This window comes from Schistocerca americana, chromosome 2, assembly GCF_021461395.2.
Source record: "Schistocerca americana isolate TAMUIC-IGC-003095 chromosome 2, iqSchAmer2.1, whole genome shotgun sequence".
Classification (NCBI taxonomy): domain Eukaryota; kingdom Metazoa; phylum Arthropoda; class Insecta; order Orthoptera; family Acrididae; genus Schistocerca; species Schistocerca americana.
The window spans coordinates 294,109,184-294,130,091 of record NC_060120.1 but is presented as its reverse complement, the minus strand read 5'-3'; the positions used below and the strand labels follow the sequence as shown (position 1 = coordinate 294,130,091).

General features: G+C 41.4%; 1 protein-coding gene across 1 annotated transcript in view; it reads right to left on the bottom strand.

Annotated features, from left to right (window-relative positions):
• The window catches only part of LOC124595655 (ankyrin-3-like), a 47,062-nt gene extending 35,044 nt beyond the window's left edge, over nucleotides 1-12,018 (bottom strand). The window contains exons 1-2 of the mRNA XM_047134498.1: nucleotides 11,931-12,018; nucleotides 4,501-4,668 (exon numbers count right to left, since the gene is read on the bottom strand). Of these exons, the coding sequence (XP_046990454.1) occupies nucleotides 4,501-4,588 (88 nt within the window). The 5' untranslated portion in view covers nucleotides 4,589-4,668; nucleotides 11,931-12,018. The remainder of the gene's footprint in view (nucleotides 1-4,500; nucleotides 4,669-11,930) is intronic.
• Between the last annotated feature and the right edge of the window lie 8,890 nt (nucleotides 12,019-20,908).

Below are 20,908 nucleotides of genomic sequence, written 5' to 3'. Positions count from 1 at the left end.
GAGTGCTAAAACATATTTTGGTTCAGGAACCTTGTAACACATCTGTACCTCTTTAATAAGTACAATATAACTCAACAACAGTTAATAAATTTGGGTTTTTCTATCTTTTTAGGTTAGGAATAAAGTACCTGCTCGTTTGTTATGAGTGTTATGGTAAAATCTTGGTGCTGTTGGGGTAATAGCTGGAAAACTATAATAAAGTCACTTCTAGAATTTCCTTTTTGTTTCTTAACATTTCCTTTGCACAAGAAGCCGCCGAATAGGTGCAGAATGTTTCCTTAATTAGTTTCTGCAGTTATGTGCTTCACACTGCCAATAGGCAGTTCGATGTGTTTTCGTTTTTTAACGAATTTCTCTCGTTATTGACAAGAGAGTCATAAAGTTACATTCAATCCATTATATGTCACATAACCAATTTCTAGTAGAACCCTCCTCTTAATTACCTAAATAAAGAGTGATTCGACGTCAAGAAAGAGTGATTCGACACTTTTGTTGCTACAAATTGCCTAGAAAATAGTGAATACTTACCGCTGCTTCTGAAGTAATTGTTTTCTTCAAATTTTAAACCTTTATTGGCTGTAATTCAACAACCGTACGCTATTTAATTACAGAACGTATATACAGCCATTTCGGTTGTACAAAATTTTGTTGGCAATTGACCACTGTTCCGATTACACTAAGGCAGTTTTTATAGTACGATTACATGTACCCCATATAACTTTATGTTTCGACGAAGATTACGCTAGTGCAATAGAAACCGTGGTCAATTGATAAAATGTTATGCTACGGAAGTGGCTGTATTTACTTTCTGTAAGTAATTGTTTTCTTCATGTTCTATGCGATATATGACAGCAGTTCTTGACGCGACCCACAATTGAACGGGATTAATAAATTTGCCATTGGCTGAAGGATATTTTAGAAGTTATGCTCTAAGTTCCAACCCACTCCCTAGTGGACTTAAATGTAGAAGCCATTTTCTAAACACAGTCCTTGCAAAATTTATTCCAGTCCGTTGTGGCGCGGTTGAACGGCAACCTTCTTTACTGATTAATATTAAAAGACAGTCCTAGGTTGCAGAATCTTTATTAGGTCCAAACCGACGACTTTCACTGGCTTAGGGATCCGTCAGGCTACCTCATGAGACACCGGTCATCAATGTCACTCTGCGCTGCTATGACTGATGGCCCACATCGCTCGAGATAGCTTGACCGTGCCCCACCCGTGTGACGGGCAACGTTTTTGAGCCAGTAAAGAGTTTTCTGCAACCGAGTACTGCTTATTAGTATTAGCAAGCCTTATAGTTTCTGTTCGATACATCTTTCTTCTCTCCAAAGTAGAGTTAAGGGCGTGGGCTTTGTAGGGAAGTTACCGGAGCTCCAAGCGATAACAGAAGGCACCGAAAGCTGGCTAAACTCAACTCGGGAAGAGATTTTTCAGACAGGCCAAAATGCGTTCAGAAAGGATAGGCTAAATGCAGTTGGTGGTGGCGTGGTTGTTGCTGTTAGTAGAAGTTTACCATGTAGCGAAATTAAAGTAGATAGTTCTTGTGCGTTAGTATGCGTAGAAGTCGTCCTTGGAAAACGGAATAAAATAATAACTGGACGTTCTTACCGACCTCCGAACGCAGAAGTACAATTGTTGAAATGTACAAAGAAAACTTGATTCTAATTTCAGGCACGTACCCGACTCGTAAAATTGCAGTTGGTGGTGACTTGAATCTACCCTCGATATGATGGCGAAAATACATCTTCATATCCGGAGGTACGCATAAAACATCATCCGAAATTATGCTAAACGCATTCTCTGAAAATTATTTCGAGCAATTAGTCCATGAGCCACTCGCGTAGGAAACGGTTGTGAAAACACACCTGACCTCTTAGCAAGAAATAATCCTGAGCTAACAAGGAGCATCAAAAGTGATACATGGATTAGTGAACACAGGGTTGTCGTAGCAAGACTGAATACCATAGCCCCCAAATACTCCAAGAAAAAACGAAAGATATAATCATGAAGAGGTCACATACTCCGAGGAGCGTATGGGGACGATGCGGGAGATCCGCACCGCCGACTGGGCAAGGTCCTAGCGGAGGTGGTTTGCCATTGCCTTCCTCCGACCGTAATGGTGATGAATGATGATGATGAAGATGACACAACAACACCCAGTCATCTCGGCGCAGGGAAAATCCCTGACCCCGCCTTGAATCTAACCGGGGACCCCGTGCGCGGGATGCGAAAACGCTATCGCAGGACCACGAACTGCGAGCAACTGATACCTATTTAAAGAAGCAGATAAAAATTCGCTTGACGACTTGCTCAGAGACGGTCTTCAATCCTTGCAAATTAACAATGTAAGTGTAGACCAGATGCGGCTTGGACTAGAAGATATATGTCGCCAGTAACTCAGAGCTTCACACCAAATAAATTGATAAAGTACGGATATGATGCCCATGGCACACAGAACAGGTCAGAACACTGCTGCAGGAACAACGGAAAAAGCGTGCTACATTTAAGCGAACGCCAAATCCCGAAGATTGGCGATCTTTTACAGGAGCTCGAAATATAGCGCGGCATTGAATGACAAATCCTTAAAATAGTTTCCACAACTAAACTTTATCTCGAAACATAGGAGAAAATCTAAAAAGAATCTTGTCGTATGTAAATTATGCTCGCTGCAGGACATAGTCAATGTCTCTTCTGAGCGACAGCAATGAAAACACAATCAATGACAGTGCCGAAACTCCTTCACCAAAGAAGACGAAGTAAATGTTCCAGAATTCAAATCAAGGACAGCTACCTACTTGAGTAACTTAGAAGCAAATATCGTCGGATTAGTTATGAAACTTAAATCACTTAATAAAAAATAGGGTTTGCGCTCCAGACTGCATACCATCTACGTTCCTTTCAGAGCATGCTGAGGCAAGAGCTCCATCATTAGAAATCATATACAACCTCTCACACTACGAAAGAGCCCTACCAAAAGACTGGAAAGTTGTACAGATCACTCTGGTATTCAAGGAAGCTAATAGGAGTTATCCACTAAATCACAGGCTCATATTATTAACGTCAATATCCAGCAGGAATTTGCAGCATATATTGCAGCAGCTTGTAATGATTTGACAGTTGTCAGGGAGAATTCCAGCTGCTCACGAATGTCAACCGATTCATCCACAGCGTTGACAGTGGAACAAAATTTTGGCTGGCATAATGTTTCACGAAACAGTAAACAAATAATGATAATATAAGCCTGCTAACTTCTTCATTGATCACGACACTAGTTGAAGTATGATCGTCCCCAAGCACGATCCAGTGTAGGATTCACTCCTAAATCACTAAAGCTAAAAGTGTTACTAGTTACCGTTAAGGTCTGAGGTTATTAGTACGTAAATTATGATTTCTATTAGCGCAGCAGGGAAAAAGTTGCTAATTTCCTGAATTTTTTTTGAGATTATAGTCGCTAAAAATTCCAAAACAGTGTTAATCTACGACACAAGGAGATAAATTGCACTCCTGTTGAGATGGAAAGATAATTATAACCCAGTTTGTTAGTTATAGTGTGTCCTACAGAACCAAAATCACAGAAACAAACTTGCAGCGAAATATTTTATGAACGACACTCGCAACTTACTTAAAATTCTCAAAAGCTAACTTTCACTAGTGTTTATGTACACAGAAATCCGGGATAAACGATTCTTTGAACGAAGATACTGTACTTAAAAACGTGTAAACTACAAATATTGATTGCAACTGATGCTATAAGACAAAATACGTTTTCCGCAGTACGAAGCGTATGAAAATACGGAATGTATCACGACAAAAGCACAAGGTTTGATACAATTACCAAGAGAAGCAGTTTCAAATATTTTGTTTTTTGAATCTACGTTTCAGGGGCGAATTTATATGACAACAAGTTTTACCAGAACACAAAGGAAATAACGGAAGTCGGTCTGTACACGTAGCTATAAGAATATAAATGCACGAATTTTTCTGATTTTGCAGTTACTTGGTTTCGTGTCACCTTTTACACTAGGGTTCCAAAGCTGAACATTACTATATCCCACAAGTACGACGCCAAATGTGGGGCACATCACAGCACGTATTCGGTTTTGGGTAGCTAACAGTGTGTTAGTAAATCTTTTCGAAAATTCTACGGCCCAACACTCAGGCTACTATTAACAATCTAATGATCTATACATCTAACAGGTAAATGAACAGCATTCTAACTAGTACACTCTGTAATACCAAAAGCAGTGATATACTGAAACTCAATAATGTTCCAAAGTTCATCCACTACAATAACATGCTTTCAGTACGACTCAAAACAGTTATTAAATCACGGAATAGCACAGTGATATACGTTAGCATCAAATGAATTCCTTGGACCATGAAAACGAGAAAAAAATTCTTATCTAAATTGTCCGTTATTACCTTCATTACTTATTAAAAAAATTTATTGCTTATCCTGCACAGATTCATACCAAATAAAAAAAGTAAAAGTCTTACCTCTAATCGACTCTACGTCGCTGTAGTCAGTAGCTGTCACTACAGCCACAAAAATGCAGATGAGCCAACTGATGCTACTGCACGACATAATGGAAGGATGTAGATGTTTCGCTAAGTAAAAGTCTTTTCTCTCAAAATATCTTCGACTCTTGCACAGCGTTGAACAACCTGCAATTTTGTGAATAAATACAGTTACGAAACTAATTTTCTTTCAAGAAGCTATGTAGGAAATTACGAAATATACATTTATATATCAATCTAACATGGATTACATCAGTTTTCAGGGTGAAGTATCATTTCATTCTTCCAATTCATAGTGGATGGTTCAGCTAAGCGATGTCCATCAAAACTTTAGGAGACCATTGAATATACCATAACACTATTTGAATATGATTAATTATGCGGAAATGAGGTCTTTCGTCGTACGTATATTAACTGCACTCATACCCTATCAACTTTTATTTTTTTTAAATACTAACAACACAAAGGAGTTGTGCGACGTAAACGGAAGCTGGTAGTCGTGTTTCTGCATCTAAAACATAATATCCGTTCATATTTTCAAATTTGGCCCCAGTCGCGTAAGAGTGGTGCAAGTAGCTTCACTATGAGGATGCAGATCAGGTTTGCTTTGAATAAACTCTATAAGGGTCGTGTGCGTTAGGGACCTTTGAGATTGGAGGCGGCGATTTAATGTCAGTCAAGAATGCTTTTAAGGCGACAAAGGCGCTATTATCAACATCTCAAGAGTATGAACAAGGTCGAGTCAAGCGAAAGCCGGTTGAGGGCAGGATGGAGGTCTGTTGGATTTTCTGTTGGAAAGTGTTTCTGCCTTGGTGCCAGTGATGGCCGTGTGGCTGAAGACCTACATTCAACCAGTCTGCGTGCTAGACGCACTGGACCTACACCGAGAGCTACAGTGTGGGTTGCAATTTCGTCTGAGAGCTGTACCACTCTCCTCATTATCTCACGCACGCTGACTGCAGTATGTACAGTTTGCGCAATGTGAATCTGGTGATTCGACCTGTTGTGCTACCACTAATCAATGGCATTCAATAGGGTGTCTCCCGACAGGATGCCGCTGGCCCACATACCGTTGTTGTAACCCAACATGTTCTTCTGAGTGTCGACATGTTGCCTTGGCCTGACAGATCAGCGGCTCTGTCTCCAGTCGATCGCATATGGGAGATCATCGGACGACAATTGCAGGGTCATCCACGAACAGCATTAACCGTCCATGAACCGACCGACCAAGTGGAACAGGCTTGGTTCTCCATCCCACAAAACGAAATCCACCACTTCTGCAATACAAGAGATGTATGACTGCATCCTTGCACGCAACATTTTCGAGTATCTTCTGGTTATTACTGTACCAACATTTCGCATTTAGAATGGCTTATATCGGACTTACATTAATCCTTTCGTGGTTCATGGGTCATATATGTCCCACTAACTTTGAGCGCCAGTTCGAGTGTCGGGACGTATGTTACCCAGCTCTGCACGGTGCTGACATCTAGGGACGACTGTACTGAACCTAAGAAAAAAATCGGGACTGCACTGCAAAGGCAATAGAGAAGCGGTGACTACTTTTGTTGACTGGCGTGTATATATGGCCCCTGCAACGCCACTTATTTGTGTCATTCTTCAGTTTTCATCATTTCTCACTTTCCAGCGACGTCTGAAGTAAGTAATTCATCTTATTACTAACTTAATAATCATTTTTAGTACAAATACAGTGTGGAATGTACTTCTCAGCGACTGTACTATCTTATAATCGAAATAAAATTAGTGGGACACATGTGTCCAAGCAGACATTATTTGTAAAGATTAGCAAGACAATTGATTAATGGGTATTCATCCAGGAAAAAGAGGGAATCAATGCCCACTGTCTTCCCAGCAAAGAGAGGAGTCTCTAGTGTGCCAGAAGACGTGCGGCTCGTGAACGTAGGCAGACGTGTACCGAAAGACAGTGGTACTAGGAATCAATGCAGATTGTGCAGCACAAACTTTAAAGAGAAGAGAACAAAAGTTGTTTTCACTGTTTAGATTAGATGCATGTATAATTTGTAGTTATTTTATTCCCTGCAAAATCCTGTTTATGGCTAAAAAAGTTAAATTACAAAATCATTGAGTCAGGAGAAAAGGTATCTTGCGTTGGTTCATGGGACATGTGTGTCCCACTTCCTGTTGTGAAAAAATGGAGAACTTAAAAAATATTTTGGTGGTGAAAATATAATAATGGGACTGAAAAGAAACTGTTATCACCTTAATATTTTAAAAATCTGTAAAAAGTGAGTTTTATCCATAAAAGGGTTAAGCTGTAATCTTGAAATGTTAATCACTTAAAAACATTACCTATTGAATTATATTGAATTATGAGCTACGAAATGAAGTCTAAGGATATCAGTAAGCACTGCACAATTCTCACTTCCTTTATTTTATTTGCTCTAAGAGTTGCAGCCTATTTTATAAGAATTTGAGTGTGTTGATGTGCGATTACTCTGAGCTTTGCTACAGCTGTACGTAATATGTAGGCAGCGTGAGCTACCCAGTTCCGTTCCTGATCAGCCGAGTTAATGAATGTTTAAGGTTTGATAGTTAACTGTTAGTTTGCTGATCGTGGAATTGGGCATTAGTAAAGCTGCTAAATAAAAAACAAACGTTGTACGTTATGTAAAATCTAAATGCAGAAATGAACATAGGACAGGAGGGCACATCTATTAGGTTGGATACATTCGTTACTATAAATTTACTCAGCGTACTATTTGGGGGTGTATACATAACCATACGTGATAAAACTTTAGATCTTTACTAGTATCTTACGTAGTGTTTTATAGATTGTGTCATGAGAAGCCATAACATCACCGCGATGAATGTAAGATTACTTTAATGTAATGTGTGTGTGTGTAAGAATAGACTTAGTTCTGAATGTTTCTCAATACTAAACTTGAATTCAGTACGATTAGTGCAGGTTAACTGAGCTCAGGTTTTACTTTAATTTTATGTGGGACTTGGTATATTCTCGTCGCACGAGACCCCGATGGTGGCCGCTGTATCCGTGGCCGAAACGTTGGTTTCTCCGCTCTTTTAAAAACTTTTTTAGATAATTTTCGTGGTACGACTCGACTCAGGTTGCAGAAGCATACGTAATTATATTATGATCACAATATCAGTGATCGATTTTCGAGAATTGTTCGAACTTTAATTTTGTGCTTGTGGAGATCGACGCAGCTGAAGTTCGTGGTTGCGCGTTTTAAAGAGTGATGAACAATGTTTCAGTTCGTGTTTGATGAAGGTACAATAGCTCTGGATAGTGAATGTTTTCACATAGGTCTTCGTAGTTGTTGCTTTGAGAAACTGTTAATCGTTTAAGCTTCACTGTCGTACTATACTCACGATTATTTGTCAATAACTTTGATTTGCATCTGCACTGGTGTGACGCCAACGTTAACTAATATTCGAGCAATGACCGATGGGTCATTCCATACGTGTATGCAAGAGCATTAAAGCGCGGTATGCAAGCAAACCTTACGATACACAGACGCGAGGTGAGGAGTCTGACACGCTCTCCTCCCCAGGCCTCTCCACGTCAGCCACCGCTGCCAGAGGAGAGGGCGGTGGTGTGTTTACAAACAATATTTCATGCTTAGGTGTTACGTGTTTCTGACATCAAATCGAGTGCTTTTTTATTTGTTAATTTGTGACTTTGCTGGAAAACAAGGAAATATGATAGCTTCTACTGTGCCAGTACAGAGCTGAATAGTCAGAAAAAGATATTTTTCGTATCAGGAGAAATTCAGTACTCTAGTGCTCTACTTCTTTAAGAGACCTTTGGAGAAAGGAGAAACAGCTTTATGTATCAAAGAATTCGACGAGTTTGAAAGTAAAATTGTATCTACTGACTCGTCAGAAGATCCTAAGGAGACTTAATCTTGTGTTCAGTCTGTAAAAGGGATCGAAGCCGCCTGTCCGGACTCTATGTTACCAAAATGGCAAATGGCATGCAAACTCAGGACGACACAGAGTGAGCTGAAATGCTAAACCTTTTCTTCCCAAAATTGATTGACGAGGATCATCCTGTGGTCTATTGTTTCAACTGTCGCATTAACGTGTAAATGATAGATACCGAAATAAGCGACCTCTGGATATCAGCTGCAATTGCTCGAGACGAAATTTCACTAGGCCGGACGGGATACCAGTAAGCTTATATGTAGATTACCAGACTGAAGTTGCTTTTCTTCTAGAAGCAGTTTACTGTAGGTGAACGCAAGAGAGAAGCGTTTGTAATTAATGGAATACGTACTTTAAAATTCCGATGACGTTAGGGAAGAAAATAAGAGAGAGGTTATCTACAAATTATACAGAAACGAGACTGCAGCTATAACTGTCAGAAGTCATGAAAGGGAAGGAGTGACTGAGATGGAAGTTAGACAGAGTTGCAGCCTTTCCCAGATGCTGTTCAATATGTATACGAAAAACACTGACACATAGAAGGAAGAGGATGACGCCACATCTGTTACGACACCAAGGGAATAACTTCGATGGTACTAGGCGAAGCTGTAGAGATTAAAAACTGTAGAGAAAGGCAGAGACTGCAATACCAGCGACAAATAACTGAGCAAGTTGGATGGAAATGTTAGTCAATGACGAAGAGGCTGGCACTCTGATGTTTGTCTATTACGTTTTCATTACGTCAGAGACAGCGAAAGACTCGGAAGATCAGTTGAACGGAATAGATTCCGTCTTCAAAAGAGATTATAAGGTGAATCACCAAAAGTAAAACAGTGTTATTGGAATTTATGAGAATTATTTCAACCGGCGCTTGAGGAATCAGTCTAGGACATGAGACACTGAAAGCAACAGACAAGACTTAGCAATTTGTGCAACAAGTAACTGATGATGAGCGATACAGAAAGCATGTAGAATGCAGACTGGTGACAGCAAGAGAAGCGTTCTTGAAACTGAATATCGAATATAAATGTTAAATGTTAAGACCTTTCTCTTAGGCGTTTTCCTGCAATGTATCATTGTTCTGAAGCAAAAAGTGGACAACAAAGAGATCAGAGAAGAAGAGAATGAAACGTTTTGAAATGTGGCGCTACATAAGAATTCTGAAGACCAGACGTGTGTATCGGATAACTGGTGAGGAGGTGGCTGAGGCGGAGTGCTGTCTTGCAGCCTCTGCCACGGGAGTTCACTGAGCGCCTTCGGTTCGCTTTCACGCTTACTGGGTAAACCTCTAACGAAACGTGCTCCACTTCTTTGGATCTTCTGTATTTACTCTATCAGTCCTACCTGGCAAGAATCCCAGTCTGACGATCAATATTCAAGTATTGCTCGAACGGGTGTTTTGAAAGCTAATTCATTTTTTTTTTGCTGCAGTACATTTCCTGAGAATTTCTCTAGTGTGTCTCAGTCTACCATATGCCTTTCCAGCGATTAATTTTATGTGGTCGTTTCATATTTTTCATATTTTTCTGTAGGCACACTTCTAGATATTTTATGGATGTAACTGCTTCCAGTGAATGTTCTGCAATCTCGCAGTCTTACAATGAAGGGGTCCTTCTGTTTATGAATTCGCAGTACGTTACACCTTTTTATGATGAGGGAGAATTGCTAGTCCCTGCGTGAAGCGTCGATACTATTCAGGACTTCTCCACTTCTCTAGAAGTTTCTAGCGTTGCGACTTAACTGTATACAACCTTATCATCCGCGAAAAGCGTGATGCAACTTCCCACCTTATCTACTAGGTCGTTTATATATATTGTAATATGTAATAGTCCTATAAGGATCCCTTGGAAAACACCCAAAAACCACCTTTACATGTGAAGACTTCTCTCCGTTTAGAATGACATGCTGTGTTCTCTTTGAAAGAAACTCTTGAGTCATGTCACACATTTAGCCTGATATTCCGTACTCTCGTATTTTCTTCATTGGACGGATATATATAACTGTACTCTACCCCTTCCGAATGTCGAGGAACATGGCATCTGCTGGTTTTCTGTGTCCCGTAGGCACATATAACGACACGGGTTTGACACGACCATTGTTTTGGAAGCCGTGGTAATTCCTGCAGGGGAACCTGTTGATCTCCAGAAATGTCATAATACATGGTCCAAAAATCTACAACAGACCGATGTCAGGGATATAGTCCTACAGCTTTTTGCGTCTGTATGACGACCTCTCTTGGAAATGTGAACCACCTTTGCCTTCTACCAATCACTGAGAACGCTTCACTCCTGTAGAGACCGACGGTGCACTGCTGCCAAAAGAGGAGAAAATTCTTTGGCATACTCCGTGTACGATGGAATTGGTATATCGACAGGTCAGCAGACTTTCCTGTGTTTAGCGATTTCGGTTGTTTCTCTGTCCCTAGGAAACATATATCGGAATTTGTAATCTTGACACTCGTGCCACGGTTTGTGGGAAGAATCACGGAGCGACCTTCGCCTGTGAAGCAGTTTTCGAAAACGACGCTTAGTATTTCGGTCTTTCCTGGGTCATCATCAGTATCAATGCCATTATGATCATACAGCACAAATGGACTTGCGCTCATGTTGTTTACGAGTGTATAGGCCGGTTACATACGCTGATGCGGATGCTGGTTCGCTTATGGATGGTATTTTGTCTGGTAACATAACCTCGATAACGGCGTTGCCGCAGTGGTAACTCCGATTCACATCAGATCACCAAAGTTAAGGGCTTGGGGCTTGGCCACCACTTGGGTGAGTAATCGACTGGATCTGTCCGGTGCTGTTGACAGAAGCCTATGTGAGGCCAACTGAGAAGCTACTTGACTGGGAAGTAGCGGCTCTGGTCACGAGAACCGACAAGGTCCGGCAGAGCGATGTGCTGACCATTTGCCCCTCCAAATCGGCAGTCAGTGACGCCTGTGGGCTGAGTGTGAGACAGTGACTGGTCGGTACCGTTGGGCGTTTCGAGGACTGTTCGTGCGTTGTGCATCATGGAGAGATTTACTATTGAAATTATGGGACAGCACTTTTCAGGAGGAGTCGTACAACGTATTACTTCCACCCACATACATCTCGCATGTTAACCACGAGGAGAAAATTCGAGAAATCAGAGCGAATACAGAGGTTTACCGACAATCATTCTTCCCACGCACTATTCGAGACTGGAACGGGGTTGGATGAATCAGATAGTGGTACCGAAAGTACCCTCCGCCACACATTATTAGCTCGCTAGCGGAGTATGATGTAGGTGTAGAGTACACTCCGGCACACGCCATTATGTGGCTTGCGGAGTATGATGTAGATAAAAAAGAACTCGATTCTACCTTTAGTTTCCCTCGTCTTCACAGCTACAAGTTTTATGAATGAGTAACAGCTGGAGCAGGATACTGTCAAGTTGGGCTGAGTGATACACAGAGCACGCAGCACGGTGACGGAAGAAACACGTAGAGACAGACTTACCCGTGTCCTCTCGCAGCCGCAGCGGTGTGGCTTGTGCGCTGGCGGTTCGCTGGCGCCGCCATTTATCGTCCTGCTGGCTTAGACAGGCCACAGATGAGTAATGAGACGGGGGCCCCCCGCCCCACCCCTTTGCCCGCGATCTCCCCCTGGCCCCCTCCCCTCGCCACTGATCCAGCCCTCCCTCCCTCCGCACTGCCACCGCAACGATAACCTATGGACACGACTGATGTTCGAAGTGTTCCGGCAAAACGTCACACACCACTGACCCTATGTGTGCGCGATAACTGCGGCGACTGCCCTGGTGGTCGCTGTCAGCTGGCGACATTAACCGGCTCGATCCCCCAGCAGGGACGTTCTCGACCGCCGCGAGCTGTTCATCCGGAGCCCTTTCTCTACCCTCCCGTGAAACACCGAAACCGCACGTGGAACTAGTCAGTGTCAGTAGTCATCACGCACATACAATCCACACGGTCTGCTGCCTCGACAGTGATGGTATTTTGGCGTCGAAGAGTGTCCTCGGCTTTCTTCAAGCATGCGGTGGAAATCGAGACCAGATCTACATCTACATCTACATCTACATTTATACTCTGCAAGTCACCCAACGGTGTGTGGCGGAGGGCACTTTACGTGCCACTGTCATTACCTCCCTTTCCTGTTCCAGTCGCGTATGGTTCGCGGGAAAAACGACTGCCGGAAAGCGTCAGCGCGCTCTCAAATCTCTCTAATTTTACATTCGTGATCTCCACGGGATGTATAAGTAGGGGGGAAGCAATATATTCGATACCTCATCCAGAAAGGCACCCTCTCGAAACCTGGACAGCAAGCTACACCGCGATGCAGAGCGCCTCTCTTGCAGAGTCTGCCACTTGGGTTTGCTAAACATCTCCGTAACGCTATCACGCTTACCAAATAACCCTGTGACGAAACGCGCCGCTCTTCTTTGGATCTTCTCTATCTCCTCCGTCAACCCGACCCGGTACGGATCCCACACTGATGAGCAATACTCAAGTATAGGTCGAACGAGTGTTTTGTAAGCCGCCTCCTTTGTTGATGGACTACATTTTCTAAGGACTCTCGCAACGAATCTCAACCTGGCACCCGCCTTACCAACAACTAATTTTATACGATCATTCCACTTCAAATCGTTCCGCACGCACACTCCCAGATATTTTACAGAAGTAATTGCTACCAGCGTTTGTTCCGCTATCATATAATCATATAATAAAGGACGCTTCTTTTTATGTATCCGCAATACATTACATTTGCCTATGTTAAGGGTCAGTTGCACTCCCTGAACCAAGTGCCTATCCGCTGCAGATCTTCCTGCATTTGGCTGCAATTTTCTAGTGCTGCAACATCTCTGTATACTACAGCATTATCCGCGATAAGCCGCATGGAACTTCCGACACTATCTACTAGGTCAATTACATATATTGTGAAAAGCAATGGTCCCATAACACTCCCCTGTGCACGCCAGAGGTTACTAATATTTTCTGGGTCTCATGAACAAATAAAGCGAGTTGGGTCTCACACGATCGCTGTTTCCAGAAACGACATGACACGCGAGCATAAAACATGTTCTAAAATTCTACAACAGGTCGACATCAGAGATATCGGCCTATAGTTTCGCGCATCTGCTCGACGACCCTTCTTGAAGACTGAACTAACTGTGCTCTTTTCCAATGATTTGGAACGTTCCGTTCCTCTAGATACTTGCGGTACACGGCTGTTAGAAGGGGGGCAAGTTCTTTCGCGTACTTTGTGTAGAATCGAAATGGTATCCCGTCAAGTCCAGTGGACTTTCCTCTGTTGAGTGATTTCAGTTGCTTTTCTATTCCTTGGACAGTTATTTCGATGTCAGCCATTTTTTCGTTCCTACGAGGATTTAGAGAAGGAACTGCAGTGCGGTCTTCCTCTGTGAAACAGCTTTGGAAAAGAGTGTTTAGTATTTCAGCTTTACACGTGTCATCCTCATCTGTAGACCTACTAAGCTCTGCGGCGGCCCTAACAGTCCCAGAGGTTTACTATGGAACTAACATCTATCTATATAGTGGGGTAGTCAAAGTACGATTCCGTGCCTGATTGTACTCCAAGTCTCCAAATGGCAGAGGTACGGCTAAGGACAGTGCACATGGCACTTCCCATCCTGGAAGACTGGAATGTCCATGGCATAATAATCACGAATATACGGAACAAAGAGCAATGCTTGCAAAAGAATAATGCTAAGATAAACCTCGCTGTTCAATTTTGTGTAACCTGAATGAATGGGCCCAACTACGAGAATCGCCCACAAATACCACAGACCCAACTCCATAATGAACAACATCATCCATGCGTTGAGCACCCCATTTCGCCGTTGGTGCTCTCGGCTAATCATAACATTGGATAAGAGGCGAATCTATGACACATCGTGCGCACTACAAGCCTACAGCCAACTACAGGCCACTTTCAGTGTTTGCGGTCCACCTCAAAAGGTGAAGTCTTACTTGGTGCTGTAATTTTTGTTACGTGCCTGACGAGAAATGCATGTTACATTCAGTTCCCTTCTCAGTATTGACATGTGCGTGTATTCGGTGAGGGTAGCAATTCCTGCTGATTTTGAAATCGACTCTCATTGACGAGGTGGGCACTTTTCTTCAAACACTGACGCTTAGGGCCGGCCGCTGTGGCCTAGCGGTTCTAGGTGCTCCAGTCCGGAACCGCGCTACTGCTACCGTCGCAGGTTCGAATCCTGCCTCGGGCATGGATGTGTGTCATGTCCTTAGGTTAGTTAGGCTGAAGACGTTCTAAGTCTAGGGGACTGATGACCTCAAATGTTAAGTCCCATAGTGCTAAGAGCCATTTGAACCATTTTTGACTCTTAGGATATATTTATGACCAGTGTCCACAAATCACGTTATATGACTTCAAGTGGCACACCATTCCTTGTGGACATGTTGGAGAGTCCAGACTGATTCAAGTAGCAATCGAACAGCTTCACTCAAGCTGTAGTCAGAGACGCGACCAAACCAGAAAATACATTTGTTCTAATTTATTACCACTCTTACTGTGGTGAACATATAAAAAATATGGCGCCTACAAACCACTTAACTGCTTTTACTGACGTCTACTGTGAAGGTTCACATGACCACCTTGCACGAATTCCGCACCATCTACCAGTACCTTTATCTTCGAATCCTCATAGAATTTCCTTTGATAGTCCTTCTTGAGGTCCTCAGTCCGAAGACTGGTTGGATGTAGCTCTCAAGGGTAGTCCATCTCGCACTAGCCTCTCCATCTGCCGCAAGCTACATCTATTTGGATCTGATTACTGTATTCTCTGCTACTTTATCCCCCACCCTCACTTCCTTAACTCACCAAACCAACTACTTCTTGATGCTTAAGGACATGTCTTATGAACCGAACCCCTTCTTTTTGTCGAGTTCCACCATAATTTTCCCTTTTCTCTGATAAATTCTACTCTTTCCTCATTATTTACTCGATCTACCCATTAAGTCTTCCGCATTCTTCTATGCTATCATTTTCCAAAATCTCCCATTCTCTTCTGTTCTGAAATGTTTATCATCCACGATTCACTTCCGCGCTGGAATACACGACAAACAAATACATTCACAGCAGCCTTTCCAACACTGAAACTGATATTTCATGTTAACGAACTGCTCATTTCAGAAATGTTTCCTTGCTATTTCCATTGGGTATTTCATGTCTCGACTATTTCATCAACCATCGGTTAGTTTGCTACCACAGTAGTAAAACTAATCAACAACGTTCGTCTTTGTTTTCCTCATCTAATTACCTCAGCATCAACTGATTTAATTCAGCTACAATCCATTACCTTCGTTTTACTTACGTTGATGCTTTTCTTATATCTTATTTCGAGACACTATCCATTGAATTTAACGGCACTTTCGAGTACTTCGCTGTCTCTGACAGAATTTCAACGTCATCGATAAACTTCAGGAATTTTAGTATCCTCCTAGGACTTTAATCCCAATTCCAAATTTCTCCTTGGTATCCTTCTTAACTTGCTCAACATACTGAGTGAACAACATCAGGGTTAGGTCTCAAACCCGTAATATAACCCCATATATTTGCACTCTGGTTTCTGTACAAACTTCAATCAGAATTTCGCTCAGTGTATTTTATCCTTGCTACTTCACTGAACGTCGTGGAAAGCTTACTCTAAATGTTTAGAAGCAGTAACTGTTGCTTTGCCTTTCTTCAATCTATCTTTCAGGAGACGTCCTGAGGTCAGTATTGCCTCCCTTGTTTCTACGTTTCTCGAGATCATGAACTGATCTTCTTTCAAGACGGCTTCTATCAATTTTAGAATCTTCTGTAACTAGTAGTGTCAGTGCCTTGCAAACATGCCCTATTAAAACTGATAGTTCGGTAGTACTTACGTGTATCAAGACCTGCCTTATTTGGAATCTGAGGTATGTCATTCTTCCTGGAGGCTGAGAGTATTTCACTTCTGTCGTATAGTATCTTGTAAACTAAGTGGAATAATTATGTCATGGATGGGTCTCCCAGTGACTGAAATAAGTGTGAGTGAGTGTCATCTACTCCATGACATATTTTCCACTTAGGCCTTTCATTACTCTGTCAATTTTTTCGGCAGTACCATATTATCAACATGATCTTCACATACTTTCTAATGACCGTAGCAGCTTTGTGCCCTAAAGCCATAACAATAACATACTTTCTATTGTCTTTTTATAATACTGCGCTCAATTTTTCTCTTATTTTCCTTTGATTATCTCGACGTGTTCACACTGCTACGTGTTAGTCCCATGTGCATTACATCCTCGGTTCAGTCGCAGTTTCATTTTCCACTCAAGCCTGTTCTCGGACGCATTTTCTTGGTTCCTGTGCTTCCCTACCTCAATCACTCCATTGCTGCCTGAATAACCTAGGCATATTTTTTGATGTAACTAAGGCATTTGATTGTGCTGACCACAAAATATTGCTCCAGAAGTTGGACCATTACAGAATACAGGGAGTAGCTTACAGTTGAATCACCTCTTACTTTAACAACAGATAGCAAAAGGTCATTATTCACAGTGTTGAAAATGGTTCTGATGTGGCGTCTGAGTATGCTACGGTAGAAGGAAGAGGGCTGTCCCAGGGATCGGTGTTGGGGCCACCCATGTTCCTTATTTATATAAATTCTATGCCCTCTAGTATTGTGGGTAACTAGAAAATAATTCTGTTTGTTGATGACACAAGCTTGGTAGTAAAGGAAGTTGTGTGCAACATTGGCTCGGTTTCAAATAGTGCAGTTCATTGATGAATTCTTCTCGGGTTATCAGCCGAGTGGTGGGGCGTCTTGTCGCAACGTTTCAATGATTTTCATACCCATCATCTTCTGGCGACGTTGCAACGCCACCACTCAGTTGATAAGCCGAGAAGAATTCATCAGTGGAATACGCCAGGAAAGACTGAAATCCTAAAGTTCAGTTCATGACATAAATTCACGGCTTGTAGAAAATGAACTTCATCACAGTAAGACTAAGTTTTTACAGTTTCTAACACACAATTCCACAAAACTCGAGGTTTTAATTTCACATACGGGAAACATGATTAGTGAAACTGAGCAGTTCAAATATCTAGGTGTTCAGATAGATAGTAAACTGTCATGGAAAGCCCCCGTTCGGGATCTTGCTCAAACTCGTGATGCTGTATTTGAACGGTATCTGAAGTAAGTCATCGTTCGACACGAAAATTAGTCTATTGTGCTTCTTTTATTTCTCTTATGTCATATGGTATTATAATTTGGGCTATTTCTTCCCATTCTAAAACGATATGTTTAGCTCAGAAACAGGCGGCTGAAGCAGTACGTTGTGTCTGTTAGTGGCCCTCTTGTCGACCCGTGTTCACTAGTCTAGGTATTTTGACACTGGCCTCTCAAAATATATATTTTGTACTGTCGTTTCTTACTAACAATATCAGCTTATTCCCAAGAATAAGCAGCTTTCACTCAAATAGTACTCGGCAGAAAACCAATCCACATTTGGATCGGACTTACCTAACTCTTGTGCAGAAAGGTATGCAGTATACTGCTGCATCCATTTTCAATAAGCTACCACAAGAATTCAAAAATATTAGCAGTAATTCACGCCCTTTCAAGTCGAAACTGAAGAGTTTTCTCGTGGTTCGCTCCTTCTGTTCAAAAAAATGGCTCTGAGCACTATGCGACTTAACTTCTGAGGTCATCAGTTGCCTAGAACTTAGAACTAATTAAACCTAACTAACATAAGGACGTCACACACATCAATGTACGAGGCAGGATTCGAACCTGCGACCGTAGCGGACGCTCGGTTCCAGACTGTAACGCCTAGACCCGCACGGCCACTCCGGCCGGCCTCCTTCTATTCTATTCTTATGTTACGTTGTTCACTGCATTTACTTCGAAAGATGACTTCGTTTCCTTGGGTCCATAAACATTTTATTTTTATTTGCCATTACTTTTATGCTGTAATTTGATGTACTGACACGTTCCATGACCTTGGATATATGATCCTCAATTTAACATCGGTTTTTCATGATTTTCACATGAAAAGGCTGTGTGTCACTGCCACAACTGAGAAGCGGCTATGCGTAAATTACACAATGTATATCAAGTTTCTCCGTGACATCACTGTTAATTAACACAGTTTCTCATTTGGATGTATTCATTATCTCCTACAAATTGAATTTGGTTTTCAGATCACCATTCAGATTCACTCTAAAAGCGTTTCCATTTATTGATGACGGTCAGTTGCACTAGAGGCAATGAGCAAGCCTAGGAAGTCTGCAGCAAAATGAGGGTTGGGTAGGTACGTTCCTTCGACACGCATCACTTACTTGTCGTTTTTTTCATTGCAATGACCTGACAGGGTCCACTGGGGCTGCTGAGAACATTTCGGATTATATGGATTGCTCCTTCCCTGCCAGTTCTCACTACATCTGCGTTTCTCATTGTTCTGATTAAACGCTATACAAACTGTGGCGTCGTATACTCCCTAGTAAACCACAACAGGCTGAATCAATTCCTTCTTCTCAAGGGCACTCAGTACAGGTTCTGCTGAAACGAAGTCTAATGCATTCGTAAAAATTTGTGAAAGCCAGAAACTCGTTTCACTCCTGTGTTCCAAAGTTACATCAACGACTTGCCAGTGTTCCATCACCCTGTATCCCCTACTAAAGTCAGCTTGATTTTTGGCCTTTTTTTTTAAAAAAAAGAAAAAACAGTGTTCTTCTTCTCCTTCTGCATGTTGATTATAATATGTCCTGCACATAAGGGAGAGATAACTGATAAGTGAATAATTGTTTATGTGCTGACTGCCTCCTATCTTGTGAAGTAAATCAGTTACAACGTTGTCACAGTATTTGGAAAGTGTTATACATCAGTGAAATTCTGCACATGCCTCCTCTAGTGTTTGTTACTGTCTTGTGATTTCTGTTGGAACTCCATCATTTCCTAGGGTCTTTTCTTTCTCCACGCTAGGAATGTACTTATCTACAGCATCTGGCATCACTTTCACAAAGGAAGTACAATCACTGTACGTTCTTACATATTTTCTGGATAGTTACCTTTACATTGACATATGCTCTTAGGTTCCTGTATCCGTTTGCTTGATATTCTGTCCTTTAAGTTAACAAAAGGCTTATGAAATAATTCCTTCTTATCAAGTTACTTTTACTAATATTTCTTTAGCATGATGCGTTTTAGAAGCACGCTGTCATCATAACATGCAGTACAGTTACACATACTTTGGAAGTGTGACTAGGTTCATTTGCTGCATGTACCATTGAGGTGATGTATCATAATACACCCTGTATAGAAAGATACATTTATTTTTTGGCGTACATTAGTGTCTTTACCTACATTTTTGTGGAGATTTCGTTGTCTGGCAGTCAGAGCACAGTAACAAACACATCACAGCTTCACTATCCCAGGTTTTTGGTAGTCTACACCATTCCCGTTACGCCATTCTCTATACACCATTCTAAACATTCTTAGCTGCAAAGAAAAGGTACTGTCAATTGCCAAGACGTTAATATACAGTCAACATGGAAGCTTTCCTATAAAGATGTATTTGTCTATGGCAAATATTATGTAATCTGATTAGATGGTAAAAAGTTTCTTTTTTGTTAAAGCCAAAGTTTTTCATTAAAATAAACATTCGATATTAGAGAAGTTTTTGAAGAAATTAATATTTACGACCGCTGCTGCTATTTATTAAAAATATATAGACAATAATACGGTTCTGGTGCTCGCGTTTCCGAACCAAATTAGGCGTAAATACTTTTAAACAGAGTGTTTTCCATCTTCATTATATATTAATGTCCTATCAATTGAAATTAGGTTTGCTTTGCAGTTAAGAATGTTTAATAAGTAAACATCTGACTACTAAAACTCAGGTTACCTTCCATTCGGAAAGTGGGTGCACTCCGTGACTCTTATGTGGCATATATAGTGCAGAAATCCGATGAATTTTTTCAGATTTTATTACGCAATTACAGATTTCGGCTAGTACCTAGCCATTCTGAATGCACTATTTTCTATTCTCTATGCACGTAAGTCCCTATTGTTCAGGCGTCAGTCACAATTCTTTGAGTATTCAAAGAACTGTGACTGACGCCCGAACAACAGGGACTTACGTGCATTGAGAATAGAAAACAGGGACTTATATGCATTGAGAATAGAAAATAGTGCATTGAGAATGGCTACCGAATGGCCGAAATCTGTAGTTGCGTAATAAAACATAAAAAAGGACGACTGATTGCTGTACTCTATAATGTATAAATACTAAAATTGTTAAGTTGTTATATATTTGTGCTCTGTGTGCCACGCAACTAAATTTCAAGCAAAAATGTAAGTAATTACAATAATTATACGAGGTAAAATTGCAAATCACTTAATGTATGCACTAAAATAAATATATATTTCTGTACAAGCACATACAGCAAATAAAGCTAATCACATTTTAGAT